The sequence below is a fragment of the Peromyscus leucopus genome, chromosome 2, assembly GCF_004664715.2.
Source record: "Peromyscus leucopus breed LL Stock chromosome 2, UCI_PerLeu_2.1, whole genome shotgun sequence".
Taxonomy (NCBI): Eukaryota; Metazoa; Chordata; class Mammalia; order Rodentia; family Cricetidae; genus Peromyscus; species Peromyscus leucopus.
In genome coordinates this window covers 29,425,186-29,451,464 of record NC_051064.1, presented here as the reverse complement: position 1 = coordinate 29,451,464, position 26,279 = coordinate 29,425,186, and the positions used below count along the sequence as shown (strand labels likewise).

At 39.2% G+C, this 26,279-nt stretch overlaps 1 protein-coding gene across 4 annotated transcripts in view; it reads right to left on the bottom strand.

Moving 5' to 3' along the window:
* Positions 1–6,111: 6,111 nt before the first annotated feature.
* Atp6v1h (ATPase H+ transporting V1 subunit H) overlaps positions 6,112–26,279 on the bottom strand; it is a 98,881-nt gene continuing 78,713 nt past the window's right edge. For 3 of the 4 annotated variants that reach the window (XM_028893652.2, XM_028893653.2, XM_037202454.1), the window contains one exon: positions 6,112–6,453. In XM_028893652.2, the coding sequence (XP_028749485.1) occupies positions 6,393–6,453 (61 nt within the window). In that variant the 3' untranslated portion in view covers positions 6,112–6,392. Of the gene's footprint in view, positions 6,454–21,880; positions 21,899–26,279 lie in introns of those variants that run through there. The other variant, XM_037202455.1, reaches the window with a different exon arrangement.

The window sequence follows — 26,279 nt, the reverse complement described above, 5'->3', positions numbered from 1 at the left end:
AAAGATGGGACCCCACAACAATTTCATCAGTCCTATGATAGCGCCACAAAGCTGACAAACACCCCCCAAAGATTGGCTTTGGACTACAAACTGCTCAGAACAATTTCAAGATGACTAGCTGAGATGATACAGCCTCACAGACTACTCTAGACAGGACTTCAGTCAAGCCCTATACTTTCACATTATGCAGAGACTGGACAACAAGGATACAACTACCTTTCCCAGGACTTGACAATTAACCCCAAAATTTTCTTTTCAGGATACCCCAAAGATGCCTTTACCCCCAGAGAGCAGAAAGTAATTTTAAGAACATGAAGCCCACATTCCCAAGAGGTTGGGTGGATGGCTTTTGACCTTTCAATGGGTAATGGATACTTGTCATTGTTTAGGAAGGTTGGTTACAAGTTGTTAATTGATAATGGTCAGGAAAAAAGCTAAAGGAGATTAAATTCAGGGTTCTTGTTTGAAAAAAAAGAGGATATAAATAAGAGGTAGATTATTGAATCTGAAAAAAAAGATATTGAAATGATAGGATGAAAGGGTAGATTATTGAATCTACTCTGAAAAGAAAATGAGTATGGATATAAGATAAAAAGGTAGATTACTGCCGGGCAATGGTGGTGCATACCTTTGACACCAGCACTTGGGAGGCAGAGCCAAGTGGATCTCTGTGAGATCGAGGGCAGCCTGGGCTACCAAGTGAGTTCCAGGAAAAGTGCAAAGCTACAAAGAGAAACCCTGTCTCAAAAAAAAAAAAAAAAAAAAGGTAGATTACTGAATCTACTTTTAGAAAGCAACTACTAGTTTTAAACATTTTACATTGGAGTGGATTTTTGTATATTGTATATAAATTATGTATATTGATACAAATTTGAGACTGATTTTGTTAGAAAATACTGTACATGTATTTCTAATCTTGTCCAAGTTATTGTACCTATACAGTTCATTTAACAATGTAATGCAAATCTGTAGTCCTTGAAAGTTATTATTACCAACTAATTAGGATATAAAGAAATGCAGGTTAGTAGTTAGTCACCTATTACAATCAGACTTGTAGTCAGGTTAGGTATGTTTTCAAGGTCAGAGATATATATTAGATAGGTCATCTTCACAGACTTCAGAGATCTACAGAACATGGTATTTAAGATGTTTTAATAACATATTCTTTTTTTTTATAAAATGAGACATGTCTGCTCCTGGCAGCACCAATCTACTTGAGACATGATGGGTGTGGTGGTATTCTAATCGTACTGAAATGTGATTTTGATTGTATGTTAATAAATAAAGTTGCCCAGGGGTCAGAGCTATTAGAGCTATAGACAGAGTGTGGCGGTGGTGGCGCACACCTTTAACCCCATAGATCTCTGTGTGTTCAGGGATACAGCCAGCATTGGAGACATATGCCTTTAAGACCTAGGGGGCTGTACATACAGACAGTGATAAGGCAGTCACATGTTTGGGTTTACAACCAATGAGAAGGCAGAATGACTTTGAGACGACTTACACACAGGGAAATAGCTCTCTTTCGGGAAGCTAGGACTGCCGCAGGAGGAAGGGTGAGATTTTTAGCTCTGAGCTCTGACCTCTCGGCTTTCTCTTTTACATTGGTTCTGTGTTTCTTATTTAATAAGACGATTGGTTACATCTACATCTGGCGCCCAACATGACAAGAATCCATTAAAAACCACTAGGCTTGGCGGCAGGTCCGCTTTCCCGCAAGGGCAGCAGGCTGAGCAGTTGGCTTCCTAGCCCGGGCCTAGGTCTGCTTGGCCTCAGGCTGGACTAACTGTGAACTGCTTGCTTAAAGCCTGCTTGCTTAAAGCCGGTGCTACAAACAACTCAGACCTGCCCTGCCGAACAGGGCCCCGCCTGTAAAGCCAACGCATGTGGTCAGAGCTTAAGGAAGCCAGAGCCAAGCCTTGACTCGGCCCAAGAGGGAACACGTGGCTGGATTTAAGCTTTAGCCAGCTACGCTTTCTTGTGCATTCTCTCTCTCTCTCTCTCTCTCTCTCTCTCTCTCTCTCTCTCTCTCTCTCTCTCTCTGAATTTACACCTCGGACACTAGGTGGCTGTTTTGAAATTTCCTTGGATTTCTACTGTTCTATGCAGATTTGGAAAGTCATAACATCAGATATTTTAAAGGAAACTATTTAAAAGAGAAGTTTTTCCACATTTAAAAAAATGGGTTTTATGTGTACATTGGAAGAAAATTGGGTTTGTTCGAAATTTTAGGCAGTCTGACAATGGAACAACTATATGAGAAGATTAGTATTGTTGGAATTATGCAGTTTTATCACTATGATTATCCTCCTTTTGCAGTTTAAAAACAGTCAATTTAAGTGCCAGGATGACAGCTTTAGAAAAACTTGTTAAACCTGTAAAAATTCAGACAGAAGAAATTAACAGCAAAGTTGTTTCAAATTTGGATCATAAGGTTACAGAAAGAAAGCCTGTTTTCACAGTCACCCTTAATTTATCCTGTAACCGTACAGCACATGCCTGATCAAATGGCTACACAAAATATTTGGGCTCCAATTGAAATGTTGGATTTAAAAAGGTTTAAGGAAGCAATACTATCTTATGGCATGCATTCCCCATATGTAAGGCAAATGTTAAACTCTTGGTCAACATATAATAGGATTGTACCACAGGACTGGCGGGACCTTGCACAAGCTGTTCTGGAACCCAGCCAGAGACTTCAATTTCTAACGTGGTTTAAGGATGAGGCTAAAAACATAGAAAAACAATGGAGGGATAAAGGAATACTAGTTTGCCAGGATCAGCTTATTGGAGAAGGCCAATATGCTTCAGTACAAACACAATGTTTATATGATGTCCAAACCCTAATTTTATGTTGAACGGCAGCCTTGAATGCATGGGACAGAGTTGAGGAACCAGGAAAAAAAAATCTGAGTCATTTACAAAGGGTATGCAAGGCCCAAAAGAATCTTTTACAGATTTTTTTTTTACAAAGACTGGCTTCAGCAGTAAAGAGAATGGTCTCAGATTCGGAAGCTAGTAAGGCAATAATTGAATCTTTGGCCTTTGAGAATGCTAATGAAGCATGCAAAAGAATAATCAGGCCGTTAAAGGCAAGATCTGCACCTTTGGAAGATTGGATTAGAGACACAGTTAATGTAGAGGCTGATGAGCATGATGATATGTGGGTAGGAGAAGCAATTTCAAAGGGTTTGAGGAATGTTAGATGTTTTGGATGTGGAAAGCAAGGACATTTGAAAAGGGACTGTAAGCAGGTCATTCCTAGAAACAATGTTTCTTCAAGGAACAATGGCAACAGAATGCCCCTTCCTTCTGGAGTATGCAGAAGGTGTGGTAAGGGAAAACACTGGACCAATGAATGTAGATCAACAAATGGACTAGACATCGTTTAGGTATTTGTTACTTGTATATATTGTATATAGTTATTGTACTTTTGTATATAGTTTTTCTTTTGTTAGTTATAACCTTTTGCTTTTTTTCTTTTTATTAAAATAGAAAAGGGGAAATGTGGTGGTATTCTAATCGTACTGAAATGTGATTTTGATTGTATGTTAATAAATAAAGTTGCCCAGGGGTCAGAGCTATTAGAGCCATAGACAGAGTGTGGCGGTGGTGGCGCACGCCTTTAACCCCATAGATCTCTGTGCGTTCAGGGATACAGCCAGCATTGGAGACATATGCCTTTAAGACCTAGGGGGCTGTACATACAGACAGTGACAAGGCAGTCACATGTTTGGGTTTACAACCAATGAGAAGGCAGAATGATTATGAAACGACTTATACACAGGGAAATAGCTCTCTTTCAGGAAGCTAGGACTGCCGCAGGAGGAAGAGTGAGATTTTAGCTCTGAGCTCTGACCTCTCGGCTTTCTCTTTTACATTGGTTCTGTGTTTCTTATTTAATAAGACAATTGGTTACATCTACAGATGGGCACTGAGGAAACTCCTTATGGAGTTTTCTTTCTTTGTGGTAAAAGTTAGCCACTGGGCAAGAAAGTGTCCTTACCTTGACCACTGACAGTATGCTGTCCAAAATGGACAAGCAGAGCACAAAAGAAAGGACTGCTGAATTTTGCCAAGACAAAAGTAGAACAGCCCTTCAGAAAATCCTGCTTCCCAAAAAATCTGTCAGGTATGCTAAGCCTGTAGGCCAAAGATAGATGCACCAACACTGCAAAGGAACTTCGGGTGACTGTCCAGGCAGCCTTATGTCCCTGTCATCAGGTAGCATTACATCCTTCTGGAGTCTTTGATGGAGTTGAAGACTAGAAAGTTAGTCTTCTCTAGCTATAATAAAAGATAAATTAGATACAATACTTTAGACTCACCAAGATAGGTAATAAAATATTTTCTCTAATTTTGTCAAATGAAAATGGATTGGATATTGTTACTGTAATTTACTTAACTGTTTTTTTTTTTTTTTTTTTTTTTTTTACTATATTAAGGTTAAAACCTTCCTTTTTAATTAACTAAAAAGGGGAAATGATGTGGGATAATACTCTTGTACACTGTAAAGATTTGTCAAATTGGTTTAATAAAATGCTGATTGGCCAGTAGCCAGGCAGGAAGTAAAGGCAGGGTTATCAAACTAAGAATGCTAGGAAGAGGAAAGGTGGCTTCAGAAGTCTCCAGCCAACCACAGAGCAAGCAAGATGAGAATGCCAAACTGAGAAAAGGTAGCAAATCATGTGATTAAACATAGATAAGAATTATGGGTTAATTTAAATGTGAGAGCTAGTCAGTAATAAGCCTGAGCTAATGGCTGAGCAGTTATAATTAATATAAGCTTCTGTGTGGTAATTTGGAAGAAGCTGCTGGGTATTTGAAAGTTGTTAGTGGAACAGAAACTTCTGCCTACACTATTCTGCTATACTCATAGATCAGTGCTTTATTCAGCCATCATCAGAGAAGATGCCTCCTGCAGTAAGAACAAATACAGCTAGAGATTACACACACACACACACACACACACACACACACACACACACACACATACACACACAGACACATTGGAACACTCATCCCTAAATGGGATGCCCATCAAATCTATCCCCTAAGAGTTCAGAGAACCCCAAGGGAGAGGAGGCAGAAAGAGTGTAAGAGCCAGAGGTGATGGAGGATACCAGAGCAAGGCTGTCTGAATCAACTAAGCACAAATCCCATGACTCATGGAGATTGAAGCAGCAAACACAGGGTTTGTGTGACTGCACCACATCTTTTGTGTATATATTATACCTTTCAGTTTAGTGCTTTTATGGGACTCCTGAGTATGTGAAGGAGTGGGTCTCTGAGTCTTGTGCTTTCTTTTAAGTTCTATTCTGTCTGTTGGTTTACGTTGTCCAACTTCAATGTGATGGCTTTTATTTTACTATATTTTAGCTTGTTAAAAGAAACAAACATCTTTTTATAGTCTAAAAGAAATAAAATTCTAACAATAAATAATAAAATAAAAGTCTAACAAAAATTCGGGGTTTTAAAATGTTTCTAATTACTAGTCATTCACTGTGTAACAGACTGCAAATACATGATAATCCTTTAAAATCACAATGGAGCTAAAGTGTCTTACACAAAGTGATGTTATAGCTGTCTTGATACTATATCACACAGCCTTGACCACTCACCTATGGTGTCCCAATAACAAGAGTGAAATGCTGACTCATAGTAGTGCAAAAATGCAACACAATTATGTACAGTACACAAAACTGATAGTGGTAACAAACAACCATGGTATCTATTTACTTGCTATTTTTGTCACTATATTAAAGTATACTCCTTTTACTTACCTTTACCTTTTACTATCTTCATTGCATCAAGAAGCCAAATCAAGGGACTGATTTTGATCATGCAAGCTTATGTACCTATGCTCTGTGATGTTTGCACAATGACTAACTTACCTATAGATGTACTTCTCAGGACATACATTTTATTGAGTGATGTAATGCTATATAGGTGTAGAGAATGAGAGGGGGGTATAAGAGAGAGAGATCAGTGGTCATTTCAAAGCATTTACTTCCCATCATTACTTGGGAATAATTCTCCCAATTTTCATTTGAAATTGTGTAATAAGACTTTTATTCAAAGTTCACATAATAACCAAAATGAAAGAACATGTTTGGAGTGAGAATCCTTTAATATTTATTTCCAGAGAACAATAAATACAGAAATTATAAGCAATGTAAGTAACAGTAATATTTCCCTACATACAGACAACACCTACTTTTATACAATTTAACAAGCAAATACCTTTATTCACCCAGGAATTACCACTGAGAAAAGCTATACAACAGAAAAGAAATTACCATTAAATTAAAAACTATTCATTTTTGATCCTAAGGACTGAGGTTCTCACTCCAGTGGTCCATCAGAGGTGCAGAAAAGCTGAAGAGCTCAGCTCAGCTCCGGGCAGCAGCAGTCTGAGGCTGCTCCGACTGGAGCTGTTTGCCAAGATATTCCCTAGAAAACAAGAACATGGTAGTATGGCAAATTAGGACTTCAATACAGAGAATCACTATCAAGACTCAAAACTTATTAATAAAATAATCCATGGAACCTATACTTTTCCAACTTTCAAAAGCTTCTGCACTGCAGGAATGCTACCTATTTCCACATACAAACAAGTTATGGCCCACACAGATGGTAGTTCACAAAATGTCGGGGAGAGTTGACTTCCCTGCTTACATAAAGAGATTACTACTACATCTGCAATCTGAGTTTAGCAAGTAACCTGATTCCAAGGGAAAAACAAATTTCCTAGTGTTAAAAACATGCACATGTATAACCTAGAGTGAACACAAGGGCAATGAAAATAAACCCTTGACAGTAACATCAAAAGTCAGAGCTCTAACAGGAGCACACTAAACTATGCATTGCTACAGCCTTAAGCCTACACAAAGACCACAGTATTGAATTCACAGCTATCATGGCAAAAGTGTGGGGGTCTGTTCTTTACCCTGCCCCCCCCCCCCCCGCCACAAGAATTACCCCCAACTTTTTTTTTTTTTTACAATCAACTAATATGGAAAAGAAACTATTTTAAATTATCCTTAAAGTTTTATTTCCTCTAGTAAAAAAGAAAACAGCCTCAGTTTGGAATCACGAGATGGGTTTGTACTTGAGTTCCCTCCTACCACAAGTATTGTAAGACTAGAGGGCACATCTTTCTGCAAGGACTAAGGCAGACACAGTAAGGGGCACATGGCCCAGCAAGGCATTCCAGGGTCAGGGTCAGAGACATCCTCCCCCCCTCCTACTGCATCAACTGGTCACTCAATCACTTCTTTCATGAGCACCACCAGGAAACAATCTTTGGGTATCATATAAAAGTGCTTTGTTGTAGTTTTTTGCCCTTAGTTGAGTGTTCTTAAAACTGACTCATTGATTTGGAGATTTATTCTTATGGTCAAAGAACTACTCTGACATAATGTTTACAATTGTGAAGGCCTAGACTTTACAGGCTCAGGAATATGCTATGATAACTGAACAGATACAGAGCAGTATCCTCCTGCAGACATCCTGTCTGCTGTTTATACAGGAAAGCCCAACAGGATCCAGATACTCCTGCAGACATCTTGTCTGCTGTTTATACATGAAAGGAAAGCTTAACAGGATGCTGTCTGTGGTTTATGGCCCTTGGAGATATCTAGATAATCCTGCTGAGCAGTCCAGATAATCCTGTTCAGCAGGTTGTGGTTCCCCGCCAAAAGTCTAAACCAATAGTTTCAAAAAATAACCTTGCCCCTTCTACCCAATCCCAAGTTGCCAATTCCCGGCTTGTGGTTTTTCCCTATAAAAACCTGGGCTCGTGGCTGTCACCACATTTCCTTCCATCTGTCATGCGGCAGCCCAGGTTGAACCTGAATAAAAGGACCCTTATGTGCTTGCATCAGAAAACGGCTCCTTGATGGTCTCTGGGGGTTTTGCAAAATGGGTACAACACAATGAGATTATTATTTCCAACAAAAAGTAATGTCTAATGTACATAAAGGCAGAGTCACAGGCATGATTTTGAAAGAGCTGTGCCAAGGTCTTCACAATTACAAGTGTCATTGCAATCTAGATGACCCTATAATAATATCCACCAAGGTCCGAGGGAAAGTACATCCTCTGACAGTCCAGTGGGGTCTATTGTAACTGGTACACACAAGTAATGTACACAATGTTATAACTGCTGCAGACCACAGGAAAATGGAATGAAATTCGCCACTATGACAAAAGCTATTACTTGAAAAGGTCAAGGACTTTTCTGAAGGTCCATGGCTTAAAAAGTCTTGGTGACATTTTAGCTTTTGTATACATATTAGCTGGTTCCTTCAATGATTTTCTTGTATGCTTCCAAGAACTCCTAACAGTGTATTTATCTGATATACTTCTCATGCATCCTAGGCCAAAACAGCAAACAGACCAAATTCTGTCTCCTGAATTAAGATAAACACCCTTAGGTTTATGTCTCCTAGGCATACTTTATTTCTTATACAAACGAAGGTCAGACCCTTTCTCTCACAACCCAAATGTCTGTCATTGTAGAGCAACAGACTCAGAACAAAAGGGCTTTTTGCATACCAGGTCCAGGTGCAGTGAAGTATTGAGGCAGGTTTCCTAGCTTCTAGCAGTTACCCGCCCTGCCAGTATATGGCAGCATAGGAAAATAGAGGCAGTTTTATTTTAGTGACTTATAGACTCCTTTACCTAACCACCTGTAAGATTGTAATTTGAGCTCATTTATGATAGACTTGTTAACGTTTCACCAAACCACTTCTATGAATGTATTTTGAGCACATCTGACCCCACCTCCTCTAGTCACTCCCCTTTTGGGTTGCAAATGAAGTTGGCTATCACGGCTCTGGTAGGGAGCTTGCTTGGAAGCTTTGCTTTGTATTGTAAGGGTCAGGCTGCTGGTAGGAGGAGGAAGGGGAAGGAACCAGTATGGAGATGAACAAGGATGAAGAAGAGGACAGAGACGGAAAAGAGTTGGAGTTATGAGAAGACAAGAAGAGACAAAGAGGAGCTAAATATGAGAACAGAGTTAAAGCTGTGTAGATAGAATTTAATCTCAGAGGAATAAAGGACATGGATGAAAGAACCCAGTGTACTTAAATTATTTTCCCACAGAATACCTCCACCATTAGTAGTGTCTCTTCTGAGCCCATGGGAAGGAAATTAAAGAGGCTGGCCCTCAGTAATTTCTGAAACATAACAGGTGTAAACAGTCTTTCATTTATTTGCACAGGTTTTCTCTGGTTGATACAGAACACCCTTTTCTGGCTCTATATAGAGGCTGTTGGATCACTTCAGCAGCGGCACCTTTCTGAGCAACACTGGTGGTGCAATAATTCTCAAATGACCTTCTGTCTGCTTTTGCTCTCTTTAGTGGTGTAAGCTCAGCTGCTGATATGATATGAAAGAAGTGAGCTGCAGCAGTAGAAGTAGTTGTAATATTCTGTCAAGTAGCCAGGTAGTGGCCCAGAAGTGGCAGAAACAACTAAGAAAAGCAGAAGTAAAAAAGGCAGCAAGAAAGAGTTGAGAATTGAAGCTAAAGAACAGAAGGCTGTTTAGGAGTGAAGGATGAGAAACTAAAGGCCCTGGCTGTTGGCAGAGTTCTAGCGACTGTAAGGTCAAGGATACAGGACACTTGCGGCCCAGGAACTCTAACACTGGTCACTGTCAGGGGCTAGGGACTCCCACTTCCTTGGCTGCACAAGAGTTTAACACTACCATGGGGCTAAAGTTCCCACAGCCCAATTCAAAGCTGCAACATGAGGTATCGTGCGCTGCTGCTGCTGCTTACAGCTATCTGTGGTTGCCACCAACTGCTGCCAGAAACCAAGGGTGACAAATGCTTCTCCTCACCTGCCCCCAATTCCCATGAGGGGAGTAAAGGACCCCAGCCAGCTGACTGTAACAAAGTAAGAATATACAAACTAAGAGTATACAAAGTAAGAGTAACAAACTAAGGTATAGCAAAGGTGAATTGTTGTGACAAGCTCACACAAAGCTTCCTCTTAGCTCCTTTCCTGTGCCCATTTGCTATCAAGCACAGACCATAGATGAGAAAGCCATTCTGTTCCTATTTCTCTCATTTGTTCATACATATAAGCTGCCTAAGAATCACCTAGTACATGACTTGGGAGTCTGACACAGAGACAGATTCCCTGAGAAGTGTAGTGCATACATTTAATCCCAGTACGTGAGAAGCAGAGATGGGCAGATCTCTTAAGAGTTTGAGGCAAACATTGTTTGCATAGAGAGCTCCATGCCACCAAAAGCTAGATAGTGAAACCCTTTCTCAAAAGAAATCATCAATCAATGCTTCCTCTTCTGTCTGCTGAGCTTTTGTTCTTTGGGATTTGAGGAAAGATTAGAATGTGTACAAATCTAAAGGCCTTGAGAGGATCTTCTGAGTCTCCCGAGCTATATCCCCTTACCCCCACCCTGCACAAGGGAATGTTAATAAGCCTGATGTCATGAGAGTCACCTGCAGGTATTCATTCATAGCTACTCTAATTCAAGAAATCAAGGGCCATGTCCAAACCAGAGGGAACAAACATAACACAACACAACAAATGCTCCATAAGACTTTACAACAGACTGGAAACTGGAAAGATATACTAGAAACTCTTCTTTTGTTCCTTCAAGGCTGTGATTAGACATGGTGAGATGAGCTACTGAGGTTCTACTTTTTGGACTTCAAGAGGCCCAGGTCATATGAACCCTCACAACAGAAATGCCTTGTTAGAATTCTGCCCTCACTCCTACATGACCGAACATGCACAGTTCAGGAGTTAAGCAAAGGGTCTTGCATCTTACATCATCAGTGTGCGCTGGCAACTACATGCGCACAGCGTTGGTCATGCAATCAGGGCATGTGTGGTGTACCTCCCTAAGCCCACTTCACCGAGAGCCCTTAAAAAGCTGGATGCAGACCCCACTCTCTCTCTCTCTCTCTCTTCTGCTCTCTCTCCCCCACCCCACCATCTTTCTTTCTGCTCTCTGCACATGCTTCTTTCCCAGCCTGGTTCTTCTCCCCCACCCCTCTTCCTCCTAATAAAGCTCTAAAACTGACACTGGGTTCTGTCATGACTGTGACCTTTCCACAGGGTAACCAATGCTGCTTCACCTACACTACGTCATAATTAAATGTCATACCTTCAGAGTATAATTAGTTGCTTAAAGGGGCATTGTTTCAAAAACAAAAACAAAACAAAACAAAAACCTTGAAGATACTAAGACGGTTTTTTAAAAGGATTCTAAATTTTCAAATATTTTTATTTTTTGAGAACTTCAACCAATGTATTTTGATCATATTCACCCCCACTCCTCCCCGACCCAACTCTATCTCCCCACTCCCCCAACTTCCTGTTCTCTTTTCTTCAATAACCCATTGAGTCCAAAATGTGCTGCCAATATACTTCCAGGTCGGGGACCATCTGACCAGACAGAGTGGTTGACCTACTAGGGTCTATATCCTGAAAAGATACCAACACTCCAGAAGCTATCAACTGTCCATGGTTTTGTTGAGAGGTGCCCAGACAGCTTGACCACACAGCTGCCATGACAGGCTTAGGGGCCCAGGCACAGCTTCTGTGGCAGGCAACACCCAGATCCAGGTAGAGCCTTAAGCTAACACTACGCAGGGGAAGTACCTAATATCCCAAACATTCCAACCATCAGATAAGGTTGCCAGATGTCCTTGAGTCTAACACACACCTATTTTGTTTTACAGATACCCCTAGACAACTGTCAGCCAATCAGGATCCTGAACCTTGGAAATCCTCTCATCTCAACCTATGCAATGATAAAAACTCCACCCTGCCTGGGCTCAGGGCTTTCTGTTTTCACTGCTGCACTGGACAGACAGAGACCAAGCCCAGAGCTTGAAGATAATAAAGGCTCTTTGCTTTTATATACGGGATTCTGTCTCCATGGTGGTCTTTTGGGGGTCCCCACAATCTGGGTATAACAGTTTCTCAGCTGGAGTAGAGGTTCAAGGTTCAGGAAGAGTCCCCACCCCACCCCACCCTGCTGTTATATGCTACAATGTTGACTAGCAAGAAACAATGTCTTCTGAAGATAACAGGACTTCTGTATTTATGCACTCACAGCAGCTGTAGCTGCCTACACAACAAAGCTTTTAAATATAATTTTTAATTATAAGCATGTATATCCAACATTGGTGCTGGAAACTAAACTTGAGTGCTTTTTGAGAGCAGCATATATTCTTAACTGCTAAGCCATCTCTCTAGCCCTACTATGGCAGTTTTGGGCACACTAATTTCACCGCCATAATTTGAAACACACAGTAACCTCAACTATACAATTTAATGGCGGGGAAATCAAATTTTCCATATAACCGAGCCATAATTATGTACTTTTCACCATTTACCTATCCTGTTTGGGGAATGAAGCTGAAATAAGTATGTTAATAAAATGTTCTTCTCTGGATGTATAAAAAGAAATTTTTCTTAAATTTATCTTAAAGATGACAATCTTTATAGTTGGTTGTAATGTGGATATTTCTGGCAAAAAAATTAATTTGAAATGTTTTATGTAGTCCTTTTATTGCTAGAATTTTATTGCTAAAATTTTATTCATTTTATTTATGAATTTAATTATAAATTGAGTGATTCTCATGTTTTTTATAATGATTTTTGCTTCTTTATTTAGAAAGAGCATCATAACCTTGGCTGTCCTCAAATTTGCTATGTAGACCAGGCTAACATCAAACACAGAGATCTGCCTATTTCTGCCCCCTGCTCCTAGCCAGCATCCAGTGCTAGTATTAAAGAGATGTGCACTATAATGATTATTTTTTTATGTGTATGGATGTTTTGCCTGCATACCACAAGTCCATATACGATATGTGTGTGTGCCTGGTGCCTGTGGAGGCCAGAAAGAGGGTGTTGGATTCCCTGGAACCAAAGTTATAGATGTTTGTGAGCCACCATGTGGGTGTGGGAATCAAACCCAGGTTCTCTAGAAGAAGGATACTGTGAAACACAAAAGAGCAAACTGTAAGAGAAGTACAGAAACATTACCTCGAAGATACTGTCAGTGAGAAAAAGATGTTTCTTTAAAATGCATTATAATAAATAACACAAATGATTTCAGGTACTTGGGGGAATTAAAAGCAGGTCTTGAAGTTGCCAAGTTAAAAATCACTCCTTCTAGGCCTGAGGATGAAGCTTAGGGGTAAGGTGCTTGCCTGGCATGCTGGAGGTTTGAGAATCCATTCCCAGTGCTGCAAATAAATTGACTTACATAAAATTCACTATTTGTACAATTTTATGAAATGGATTTTTAGGATAGTTTGGTTATCATTTTAAAAAGATACTTTACCTATGTTTAATAAAGCTGTGTAGTTAGTTTTTAGAACTCTACAGTTAAATGACATAAAAAACAAAGTGATTTAATGAGCCAGAAATCACTCTTACGTTTGAAAAAGCCAAGATGCACTCAAAGTAAATATTATTAATTTAATCTGCAAACTTTGAAAACTAGGCTTACAGCTATATTTACCTAATTAATGTACCCACAATTCATATCCTGCTTTACTTCTAAAAAGATCCCTTAGCTGAAGGGAGTCCTCCAGAGTTAAGATTTCCCTAGAAGTCATTTGTTTACTACAGAAAAGGCACTACACCAGACGCGGACTTTGAGTTGGCAGAAGGCAGGAAAGCATGGAGACCCAGCTCAAGCAGCCTTTCCTTGTGGTTTCTCCACTTCATATTTTAACTGCTGCTTAAGGCTTTGCATAGACATACCTCTTCAGGAATTCTGTCCTGTAAAGTGCAGTTCTCTTTTAACACCTAACACTGCAGAATAATTTCTATGCCTGTCTATTCTCTCCCAAGTCTCTAAGGTCTCTCAGGGCAAAAATGTGTATCAACACTCTAGAGAACCCAACTTCTTTAACTGTGGATGGAGTCACGTTGCAGAATTGTGGGGGGTCATGTTATGAAATGTGGAGGTCATGAAAAATTTGCTAACAGTAAGAGAATTCTGAATGCCCAAATATCAAAAGTGAACTCAAAACCAAAGGCATGATGTGCCAGTGTTTCCAGCAGTGTTGCACCGGGTACTTTACTGCAGCCTGGTTCTGCACACAGAGCATCTCACTGTACTGCATCGGACTGTCGTCAAGGAAATGCAAGGAACACCACATCTCAAACTTGAGATTGTTGTACATTATGAACTGTGGGGCTTCACTGTACATAGAAAGTTTTCTGTTCCTAAAGAAACATAACAGTTTAATTATGGAACACAAAAGCTTTAATATTTTCCTATCACCATTCCTCAGCATGTAACTATCAAATTAGTGAATCTTTGAATATTCTCTTGGGGCAAAAGACACTAATAAGTAGAAGTGTTTAAGAAGCCCTAGTCTAGAACAAAGCTTGATACAAAACAACCAGACCAACATGTCTCCAAAGTCAGAAAAGCTGCCTACGGCAGTCTCAACTTTGTCTGTATAACTCCATCCACAGCTGAGGGAGACCAGAATACAGCCACACTGTTATAAGGTTTGATTTTTTAAAATCTGCTATTTGGGTTGCTGACCTGAGTTTTACACAGAAATAAATAATAATTAAAATGAATTATAGCTTGTGATTAAAGCAGAATTTCCAACAGCCCCCGAAGTGCTGCCAAACAGATACCTCTGCCATTTTGTGTGTGCATTTATGGGATGTGGCAATCTCAGCACTGATGCTTATAAAATCAAAATATTGGTCAATTCTGAAAAATATTGAACATTCTCCATGTCCCACAGTACCAAATATTCAGCCAAGATTTAATCCTTTTTATGTAAAAATTTAAAAAGCATATCCATCTCTTTAGTATACAAATGTTCCATATTAAATGGTAAGACTGTATGCATACCAAAGAATTGTTTTAAAACAACCTTCTTTATGGCTTATAATCAATAAACATTTAATTTTATATCTACTTTATAAGCTGCTTGAGCAAAACAGTATCATCAGAAGGCAGTTTAAGAAGCTATGGTCTATAGACGGAAGCTGACACAAGAGTGTTCAATGCACTGTTAACAATTCACAATTCTTTGTTAGTAGTTATAGTTCCACTTTCATTGTGAACAACTAGAAGAGTAGAGGCTGAAAACCTTTCTGGACAGAGCAGGTGCCCTCTTCAAACCCCTCCCCACACAGAGGCAGGCACAGACAATTTAAGTTTACAGTTTGTATGTATCTTTAACATGATTACAAGTAGAGAGGCACATGGATATTTCAGAAAACAGAAGAAGGAATTTGTGCCCAGTCCAGTGAGCACTAGGAACCAACTTAGCTGACAGTAGAGGGAACTTCCACATTCCCAGAATTACATGAAGCAGGTTTATTACTCACAGACAGGAAGAAGGAACAGAAGCCTAGAATTTGCAATGAACACCTCCAAGGCTCAGGAAGGCTTCCTCGGCAGTCTTAACTACATGTGTCTTATTTGTACCACAGCTGAAGGAGCCAGGATATAGCCTCCTTCTATCTGATACTGACAATGACTAGCCCAAGCTGGAAGCAAAGGTGTTTCTCCAGGAATTTTGAGAAGCACATGCAAACGGAGCCAACTCAATGTGAAAAGCTAAGCTAGAAAATAATGAAGACACTGAGGCCTGCTAGTTTGCTCTGTAGGAACTAAGCAGGTCTGCAGTAGAAATGCCAGTCTACATCTATGAGAGGAACAGGGAAGCAGATGTAAGGCCATGACAGGCTGCTGGTAGCCCCGCCAGGGACCAGACCTTAATTTTGATTTACTGGAGCTGGCTGGAGCTGAGCAAGCAGTTCTCAGGAAAAGCACAACTCAGGGGCAAACAATCAGCAGGCTCCACAGCCTTCTGCTATCCCGACAGCCTTCTGTTAGCTAAAGACAGCTTTCCATACCCTGCAGCTGTAAAGACCTAACCAATAGAGTCACCTACCGATTCTATAAATTTTTTGTTTAAACCCACCAATCAGCCCACAGACTAATCTCTCCTCCCTGGAATTTCCCTAAGTCTGTTTAAAAGGACCCTGCGAGCTTCCCTCAGGGTCGCCATTTGCCACCTTGTCAGATGGTTAGACCCCAACATGTTGGTAATTATTAATAAATGATCTTGCTGATTGCATACGTGACTGATAGGACTTTAGGGGACTTCTCATAGACTCTAACAACCTACAGAAAGGAAGAAAGCTGATGGCTACAATGGGAGAAATCTATGGCCCACAGGGAAGAAGAAGTAGAAAGTTGTTGCTTTGCTTAATGCCAGCTTTCTGGTACCCTGTTAAGGGAGTGCCATGACTTCAACTAATACCTAAGAGATTCTATAAGCTTCCTGACACCCTTATAATGCATTTCCTTATATTTAAGCTATTTTTCTAAATGTTTTCCTAACATTACTATTGGTCATGAACATGAACCTTTCCAAATAATTTATCATTTGTTTGTGTTCAAAAGTTAAAGAAAGCAAAGACCTGTGGGGAAAGCTGAATGACAGTGTACTGGATTTCATCTTCAAAACTACTAAGCCAAACTAAGCCATCCACCCCAATGAACAACAACAAAAGGGGGGGGGATAAATGTATACAGTAATCTAAGTGCCTTACAATTTACTTCATTAACCTGTATTCTCATGGGAAAATAATCTCTAATTTCTGTGGAAAAGGTTAATAATTAAGAGAACTTTTCTAATAGCTTTATAATGCCCAATACATGAACAGCCTGTAAAGATCACAGTTTTCAGAAAAATCATAACTACAATAGAAAGTTGACATTAAGCCACATTTTTCTCAATGTAACTACCAGAAATGAACAAAACAAGAAATTTACCTTATTTTTATTCCTCCCTTCCTTCTAACATGGATACCCCACTTACTAGGCAGTAAGAAGGGAAGTAGGATAAAATTCTCCCTGGCTATGAATGTCAATTGTCTGGCCATTCTTGCTACCTTCCCAGATGAGATTCTTTACTAAGCCATCACACTGTCTTGGTCTAGAATTCAGTTTCCTGTGTGCTGAATATAAACTGCTGACTCAAAAGGGACTGTATCAATAAAAAATAAAACCCCAATGGATATTTCCAACCTTAAAATAAAAAATTCATCAGGTAAAAATAAAAAAAAAAAAACCAACAGATTCCAAAATAAATGAGCAAGAGCCCATTGCTGTCAATCTTAAAGCAGCTTCTAAAAGGTTACTTCCTCATTACAAGGGAAAAAAAATCTAATAGATACCACGTGACTAAACATCTCCAGCAACAGGGCAGGAGCTTCTTCCTTCAAACCCCTCCAATGGGGTTCATGTCAAAAGGATAACCTGAATCTAGTAGACAGAAAACATCAAAGAAGAATTCACATTGGGTGCCTTCAACAAAGTGGTTGCTCTCTAGTTTTTGCTTCAATGTAAAGAACACCTAAGAACTTTGGATACAGCTTAGTTAGTTGAGGACTAGCCTAACACACATGAAGTCCTAGTTTCAATGCCAAGGGTTCTATAAATTAGGCCAAAGGTAATCCCAACATCTGGGTGTTAGACACAGGAGGATCAGGAGTTCAAAGCCATCCTTGTAATACAGTAAGCTCAAGGCCAGCCTGGGATACATGAGACTCTGTCTCAAAACACAAAGAAAAAAAGGAACAAAGGTAACCAAGTAAAAAACATGCCAACAAAATGCAATGTATAATTCTAGACTACATAAAAAATACTTTCCAGCACACAGCAGACAAGGGAATTTTTAAAAAAATAATCTGCATGTTATATCACCATGTCTCAGTATGAAAGAGAAGATTCCAAACTTAAGTGATAGGGTTGGCTGATCATACTGAGGTGTGATCTTATTTGAGATGTGCTACTTTCAAATACTTTTGGAAGAGAGAGGACACACAAATATAGTCAACTGCTGAATCTAGATGAAAGGTATTTTAGTTCACTGGACTATTCCTGATAAAATTATTTCCAATTAAGAAGACAAGGTGCTGGGGGATGTCTTTCCATATGCTGTGAATATATGCTGTTTCCATTGGTTAATAAATAAGCTGCTTTGTCCTTTGGCAAGGCAGCTTAGAGGCAGGCAAGACAGGAAAGAGAAAGGCAGAGTCTGGAGAGACTCCGGCCACCACCCCGCTGAAGGGACAGTAAGATGCCAGCAGACTGCTAAAGCCACGGAACATGTGGCAATACATAGACTACTAGTTATGGGTTGGGTTAAACTATAAGAGCTAGCCAGCAAAAAGCCTGTCACAAGGCATACAGTTTGTAAATAATATATGCCTCTGTGTGTTTACTTGGATCCGAGTGGCTGTGGGACAGCAGGTGAGAGAGATTTGTCTGGACTGCGGGGGCCAGGCAGGACCTGAGAAACTTCCGACTGCAGCAAGGTCTCATAAGGAAACTTTTCTCTTTCATACTTTCCTTGCCATTGCAATCAAGAGCATGGAAGCTCCACTTGTAGCTGTGAGCAGGCATGCTGAAGAATCCTGGATCTTTCAAGAGCTCGATGAACTATAGGACCTCAAGATTTGACATACCAAGCTCATCATATCAAAAAGAGCAATCCCTCACTTATTTAAAAATGTCCTAAAAATAGACAGTAACATTCAGATGGCTGTAATTACATTTAATCCTTCTGACCTAAGACAATGTAAGTGATGTCATATATTGCCCTTAGTTGGGAGTCAGCTGCTCCCATCTCCGAGTCTTGCTGTTGTGACACTCCTATGACTCCTATGTACAGCAGACTCAGAGTGCCTCTGTCTGATATCTTCCCTATACTCACCCTCATCTCTCCCACTCATGCCCTAACCCACAGGACTTGGCCCAAGCACTGCCTCCTCCAGCAAGGTTCCAATGCTCCTGGTGACACCTAGACATCTGTCACAGCAGTCATAGCACTGTCTTGTGTGCCTTTTTATGTTCTACTGCATATTTCTCTGCATTTGCTGCATTATCTAACAAACAATCCTGCCCATGTCTAAACTAAAGAACCAATTAGATGCAAAAGTAAATTATCCCTCAGTTCTTTAACTGAGAAAGGAATTGAATACAAGCAGACAGAATGGCTTGCAAACTAAACACTAAAATGTCAGTTCTTAAGACATGGGATATTTAGCAAAGCAGGGCATGGGGGAGGGGGGGAGAACCCTCATTCAATATCTGGTATTTCTGAGAGGTACCTTCTCTTTAAGCCTATAGAGAAAGTGAGTAAGACTAGTATGATTTCCAATGGCCCAAGCAGGAAATGCAGGCAGCTGCCCTTTCCCTCCAAGTTTATTTTCTTTTTCCAATTCTAGGTATGGAACCCAGGACCCCCCCCCCCCCCCCCCCCCCCCCCCGTTCATGCTCAACAAGTGCTCTGCTCTTGCACTACATCCCTAGCTCTGATACAGCTTATACAGTCTCGGTAATAGAAACTTATCTTTCATGAAAATCTCTGGCCCTTATCATAACACTTGGATAATTTTACTAAATTCATCTTTCTAAATAATAAGGGCAAATATTAAACTATTTCAAATAAATAAATAGGGAGATTTTTTTTAGATACTAAAAAGGATATTACATCACTGCATAATTTCTTTAAAATATAATTTTCAAAAATTAAATTAAATATTTACAACAAAAAGTACCTTCCTTGGCTCATTTGTACCTATTTTTTTAGCCAATTCAGATTTTAAATGGTTGCAAAAAAGATCAATTCATTTCTGTTATTTCATGTAATCTTTTAACCCCTCAAGATGTAGTATCTGTGTGACATATAAGAAAATAATTATAAATCTAAGTTTGCTATTTAGCTAATTTTAGTATATTCTTCAACTGGACATTATTTAAAGCATGCAAGTATATACACATACAAAGTTCATATATACAATGAACTATGCCAAGTGACCACAGATACACTACTAAACCCATGAAGGAGCAAACAGCAATGAAAAGCAAAAAAAGTTTTTTCTCTCTCCTTCTTCATACTAGACTTCTTTTGTCTAAGTTTTAATGATTCTTCCAAACACAGATCCAAAATCTACTGGCTAATCAAAATATGAGCCAGACCTTACTCCTTCGTTGCAAGGACCCATGTGTATTCAAATTTGTGTTTAATTATAAAATGCAGAGGCTCCTATCCTTCAGGACTTTGTGTCTGTCAGAATGCTCACTATTTATTTCTTTCATTATGCGAGCTAGTATTTTACAAAAACAAAACTAAGATATGTTATATTGGCATTGTTAATCAATAGTTATTTGTCATTAACAATGCTATAGAAACTAAAGAGTACAGCTTCAAGAAAATTTCTGACTAGCAAAGAAGAAATAATTTAACAAGATTTGATTGTAATAGAAACAACAATTAAAGAATTCCTGGTTACTTGCAAATGGTTAATTATTCACATAGCAGTGCTGGGAATCAAACTCAGGACCTTGTGCATGCTAGAAAAACACTCTACTCTTGAGCTACCTCCCCAGTCCTAACTCATTTTATTTCACTTTATTGTTTGTTTGTGTTTGTATACGAGAGTGTGTGGTCTATTGTCATAATAAAGTCTAAGAATGGAGTCATATGAAAATTCTGAGTGCTTGTGAGGAAACCATGAAAACAAGACAAGAAACTTCAATTTCTTCAAAACACAGAATTGTTCTTGGAATGTGTTTTCATGCTCCTCCCAGGTATAGTAGGTAGGAGTGAGTTTATTTCAGCTGTTGTTATTCATATACCTCTATGGGGGAGGGGGGGACGGACATGTTTTTGTCACATATGGCTTGTCCTTGTGACTAAGCACCTTATTCATATGATTCTTCTTAACTTACAAGAGTATAAATTATTGAATGCTCAGAATAAAGTTGGCTATTGTATGAAACTTCAGACCGCGTCATTTTTAGAACCTGCTCTCCCAGGTTCATGCCACCAGCTAGAGCAGTAAACAGTCTATGTGTCTGTGTGTCTACACATGTATGCAGGTACACATGCAAGTGGAGGTGGAGGTTTAATGGCTGTCTTCCTCAATCACTTCTCCATCTCAGTGTTTGAGGCAGGATCTTTCACTGAACCTGAGAGTCACCAATGTGGTTAGGCTGACTGGCCAGTGAAACATAGGATCTACCACCTCAGCCCTGGAATTACAGGCTGTCATTCCCAGCTTTCACATGAGTTCTGGGAATCCAGACTTAGGTGCTTATGTTTAAGTAACAAGCACTATCAAGTAAGCCATCTCTCTAGTCCTATATTTACCTCATATATAAGTATGTATTTTTAAAATCACAAAATATATGATACTGGAGACATTTCAAAGGTTCCACCACTGAAAATGTCATAAAGATAACATAGAAAGCTCTAGGTACCCAAAAAGAAAACATAGCTCCTAAGTTAATTCTAAAAAATAAGTGTTTGAATAAGTCATATGGATGTGCTGAGAAAAAGAAAGGTTTCAGAAATGGGAGGGAGATAAGAAAGGAGAATGCAAGGATGAATATGATCAAAATATATTATATACATATATTAAATTGTCAAAGAATAAAAATTTATTCCTAAAAATATCCTATGGAATCCTTTGGTAATGTGATTACTAATGTTCAAATATCCAAGGGCTTTCCCCTTTTCAGTTCATAACCATTTTAATCACTGTCTTTATGGTTATCCACTTACATAATAACTAAAATGTTCTAGGCCAACATAATCATAGGAGAACAAAGTCCTTGGCTTGGTAAATTTGTTCTGTTAATTTTCCTACATATATAAAAGATCTAAAGAGAGAAACACTCAGAATTTATTCTGCTTGAGAAAAGGCTAGAAGATAATCTAGAAACACAAACAGAAAATTCTACTGGAGATCCTCTACCTACAAAATTCAGTGTTTCTTTCCTGAAGTCCTGAGCTGTCCATATGCACACACTGTTGCTTCTGAATTAGAGGATTATATTTAAAATCATTCTGTAGGAGAAAAATGATGACATTTTATGAAGTTAAACTGGAAGTATAAACAACAGTACATACTAAAGTTCTCTAGAATCAATGTTCATTGTTTATACATTTTTGCCAAGTCTATGTAACTCACCACTACTGAAAAGAACACAGTGGCATCAAAAGCACGACTGTGGAGGAAGATTCTAAGGTGCTGGTGTCAGTTGTAAGGACGGCCTGCACCAAACCTCCTGAGCTGAGGGGCTCCTGTGTGTATCAACCATCTTCTTGCCCTCAGCCAAGAACACATTCCTCCTTACTTCCCATGTATACTTGGGGATCTTGTAATCCATCACTCCACTCCATATAGATGTCAAATAGAAGGGGGAAATTAGCTTTTCTAAGACTTTCAAAGAAGTAATTTCAAAATCTATCAAAACACTGAAAAAAATTTAAGTTTTTTCACATAATGCATAATTCTATATTCTATGTTATATAAACTCAAATCTAAATCTACTTTGTTAACAAACTTAAAATTCAACTTCTTAAAATGGACTCTAAATCAAGATTCATGACTGGTCTATCCCATGATTTTATAAATATCTAATTTACACTTTAAGTGCAAGTTTGAAATTATACTTAAAATTTAATTTATTATAGAAACAAAGTTTTTACTTGGTGTACAATTTCCAGAAAATTTCATAATATGTAAAACATAAGAACCTATTTTAGTCAAAAAAAAAAAAGAAGAAGAAGAAGAAGAAGATGACGACGACAACGACAACGACGGAAGACAGCCAGCCAGCCAGCCAAACAAAACACACCCCACCAAAAAAACCTACCAGGCTAGAGGGCTCATATCTGCAATCCCAGCACTTGCGAGTGGAACCAGACTAGCACTAAGTTCATGGCCAGCCAGTCTTAGATACACACAAGTTCCACACTAACCTAGTTTACAGAGTGAAATCCTGTCTCAAAAAAACAAAACAAAGCAACCTCCCCCACATCTTAGGTAAAAAGAAAGGCAGCCTGCACCAGCAGTTATAACCATGATGCCTATGGACACTAAAACAAGACATGCATCCAGACTGCTCTTCCACTGGAGAAATCCTTTGCAGAAGGCTTACTTTCCATATGACCCTCTAGTCTACCTTAATCTGACATAGAAATAAATTTCCATTACTTGAGTAATTTTTACTCTCTGGTACAGACATCCATGAAAATGTAAAAGCTTCGCCAGGCAGTGGTGGCGCTTGCCTTTGATCCCAACACTTGGGGAGGCAGAGGCAAGTGGATCTCTTTGAGTTCAAGGCCAGCCTGGTCTACATAGTGAGTTTCAGGACAGCTAGGATGGTTACAAAGAAAATCCCTGTCTCAAAAAAAAAAAAAAAAAAGTAAAAGCTGCATAAAAATGTAAAGGTCCCAACTGAATTCTGATCTTCCTATAAAAATCTTTTTATAAAGAAAGTACAGCCGGGCGATGGTGGTGCACGCCTTTAATCCCAGCACTCGGGAGGCAGAGCCAGACAGATCTCTGTGAGTTCGAGGCCAGCCTGGGCTACAGAGTGAGTTCCAGGAAAGGTACAAAGCTACACAGAGAAACTCTGTCTCGAAAAACAAAAAAAAAAAAAAAAAGAAAGAAAGAAAAGAAAGTACAGAAAATATTAACACTAAGCTCCAAGTCACCAGAGTAAAAATAGACTGTCACATACTGGGAAAGGAGAAAAAAGGGATATTCTCATCAGCTAGTCAATGAGACACAAACCAGTGTCTATCTATAGAGTCACAAACATAAATCAGGTATAAACAACATACCATACACAAGGGGGGAAAATCTTCAATTTCTTCACTTAACAAAAATCCTCAACCAAAAATTTTTTCTATTGGCAAAGCATAAAGTCAGCATTTTGTTGCATATACTTTTTTTTCATGCCAGGAATGAACATTTGGAAAAACATCACCCCTCCCCCAAAGAAAAACAAGAAAAGAAAAACACTATGCCTGAGGACATTTAATAGGAGAATAATTAAAAGTAATTTTTTTTAAATTACTAAAACAAGAATTCCACTATGGCATCTATAGTTTTTTATTATTATTTTTATTTTTAAAGGGTAAAATTAAACTTATTTTAACAGAAACTTTAGAAAAACATCTAGAAAATAAATGTAAGTTCATAGTCACAATAGCCTTCAAGTATATTAAATGTGAACATTCGTCAAACTAATTCCTTAAGACATATAAACCAGATACAAAATACGAAATTCCCAAACTACTGGTTTACGTTGAAACCTAACTCACTATCAATGACACAAGAGGAGGAACCTAGGGAAACGCAGCCATGCTTTAGTGACACTCACCGTTCACCGACCCATGGAGCTGACCCAAAGCTACTCTCGAGAGCCCCCTACTTTGCCCATGTACTTCTTGCACAAAAGGCAGGAAAAAGTAGAAACACTTCAGGCCACCCTATACTGCTAGCACCAGCTCTAGTAATGAAACTAACCCAAACAATCGCCTCGTTTTCAAACTTAATCCAGTGATCCATTCTCTACAAAGGAGCCAATAAATTTTTTTTTAAAAAAAATATAAACCCAATCTTGTCATTCTCCAATTAAAAACAAAAACAAAAACAAGAAAACTTTCAATGAGATCAAGTGTGGTAGCACATGCCTTCAAACCCAGCACTTGTGAGGCAGAGGCAGGTAGATCTCTCTAAATTCAAAGCCAGCCTGATTTACAAAATGAGTATCAGGCCAGCCTGATGAGACCCATCAGCCTTAATAAGACCTATCTCAAAAACACAAATAAGGCTGGAGAGATGGCTCCCCAGGGGAGGAGCACTGGCTCCTCTTTCAGAGGACCCAGGCTGGATTCCCAGGACCCACATGGTAGCTCACAACCCATGGTCGCTCCAGTTTGTGGGATCTGACACCCTCTTCTGGCCTCTGTGGGCACTGCATGCACATACAAGCAGGTAAAACTCATACACATAAAAAAAAAAAAAAAACGAATAAATCTTTAACGAAAAGAAAACTTTTCAATGGTTTTCAATTCTTCTAAGCCTGAAACATCAGCATACAATACAAGACATCCTGCAACTGTACCCTAAATATATCCTCTCACTGGTGCTTACTCTGTACCTTCAAGTTATGTCCTTAGTCTTAGAAAAAACAAAAAGCATCACAGTTTTCTACTGGTGGGGGGGGGGGGCTGCCTGTGCCCTGAAGAGAATTTCCAGCACCCAGTCTCTCCCTGCAATACCTCAGTACTACCCAGGTACTGAAACCTTTCTCCCTGCATTGCTTTAAAAAAGGCCATGCTCGGTGTTGCTTCCTGCATTTCCTGTCTCAATCCTTATACCTGAAATGGTAATTAACCCCAATAATCAGGCTGCACAACTGGCTCCTTACCACTGTCACCTCAGCTTACCTTGGCCTATCCAGAGAAGCTTATCTAACTGCCCTATGTAAAGTTGCACCCACTTCTAGTCTCTTCAACCCAGCACTTAACAGGGACAATGCAAACACTCAAAAAGACACTGTTGTAAGTGTGTACAGATGCCAGTGTTTATGGAAAAGATGCCTAATGGCAGGACTGCCAAATTTAATACACAAGGCCACAGCAGCACAACTAGATATTCTCCTGTACTATATGTGATGGACCTGTTCTAATGTACCATTAATTCTTTCCTTTGGAAATACTGATCACATTTCTATCAGTTATAGGAGATTTATATTTATAATCTGTACTTTTAACAAAAATAGTCTCAATCTAGAATACTCTTCAGTATGATTCAACCACCTGATCTATTCCAAGTATTGAACAGCCAACAAACAGCTAAAACTAGCTATTCCAAAAGGGAATCATCACTTGCTCTACCTAGTACACCAAGGGCTCACCATCATGTTCAGTCTTTAGAGGGAATACAAAAAGGTCAATAATCTCAGTTTTAAAAATAAAAGGACAAGAAAAAAATATATAAGTCTGGCTACTTCAAAAGCAAAACGCTGTAATGAACAAACTATGAACATTGAATCTGAGTCAATCAATAAGCTTCCAGTGTCTTCCTGTGAACTGGTACAATGAAATCTGGCTAACCTTATAGTTCAGACACCTTGCAGAACTGGAGAGGAATCTGTAGTACAGTTGTGTCCACTCAACTCTAAGGCACCCTCATTTGTTTTAGTCACAAGAGCCTTTCAGTTACAGCTGAAGCAATTTTTGCTATCAGTAATTTGAACCCTTCTTAAGACCACGAACACAGCTCAATCTCTTTAAAATTACTGAGTCTTTGCTCTGTATTAGCAATATGTGCACAAACTTTTATCTAAAATCACCAATAATTGACTGGAGCATTTGCACAAAAGCTCTTAGGATAAACAGGAGAGAGCTAGCAGAACAGTGCCCAGGT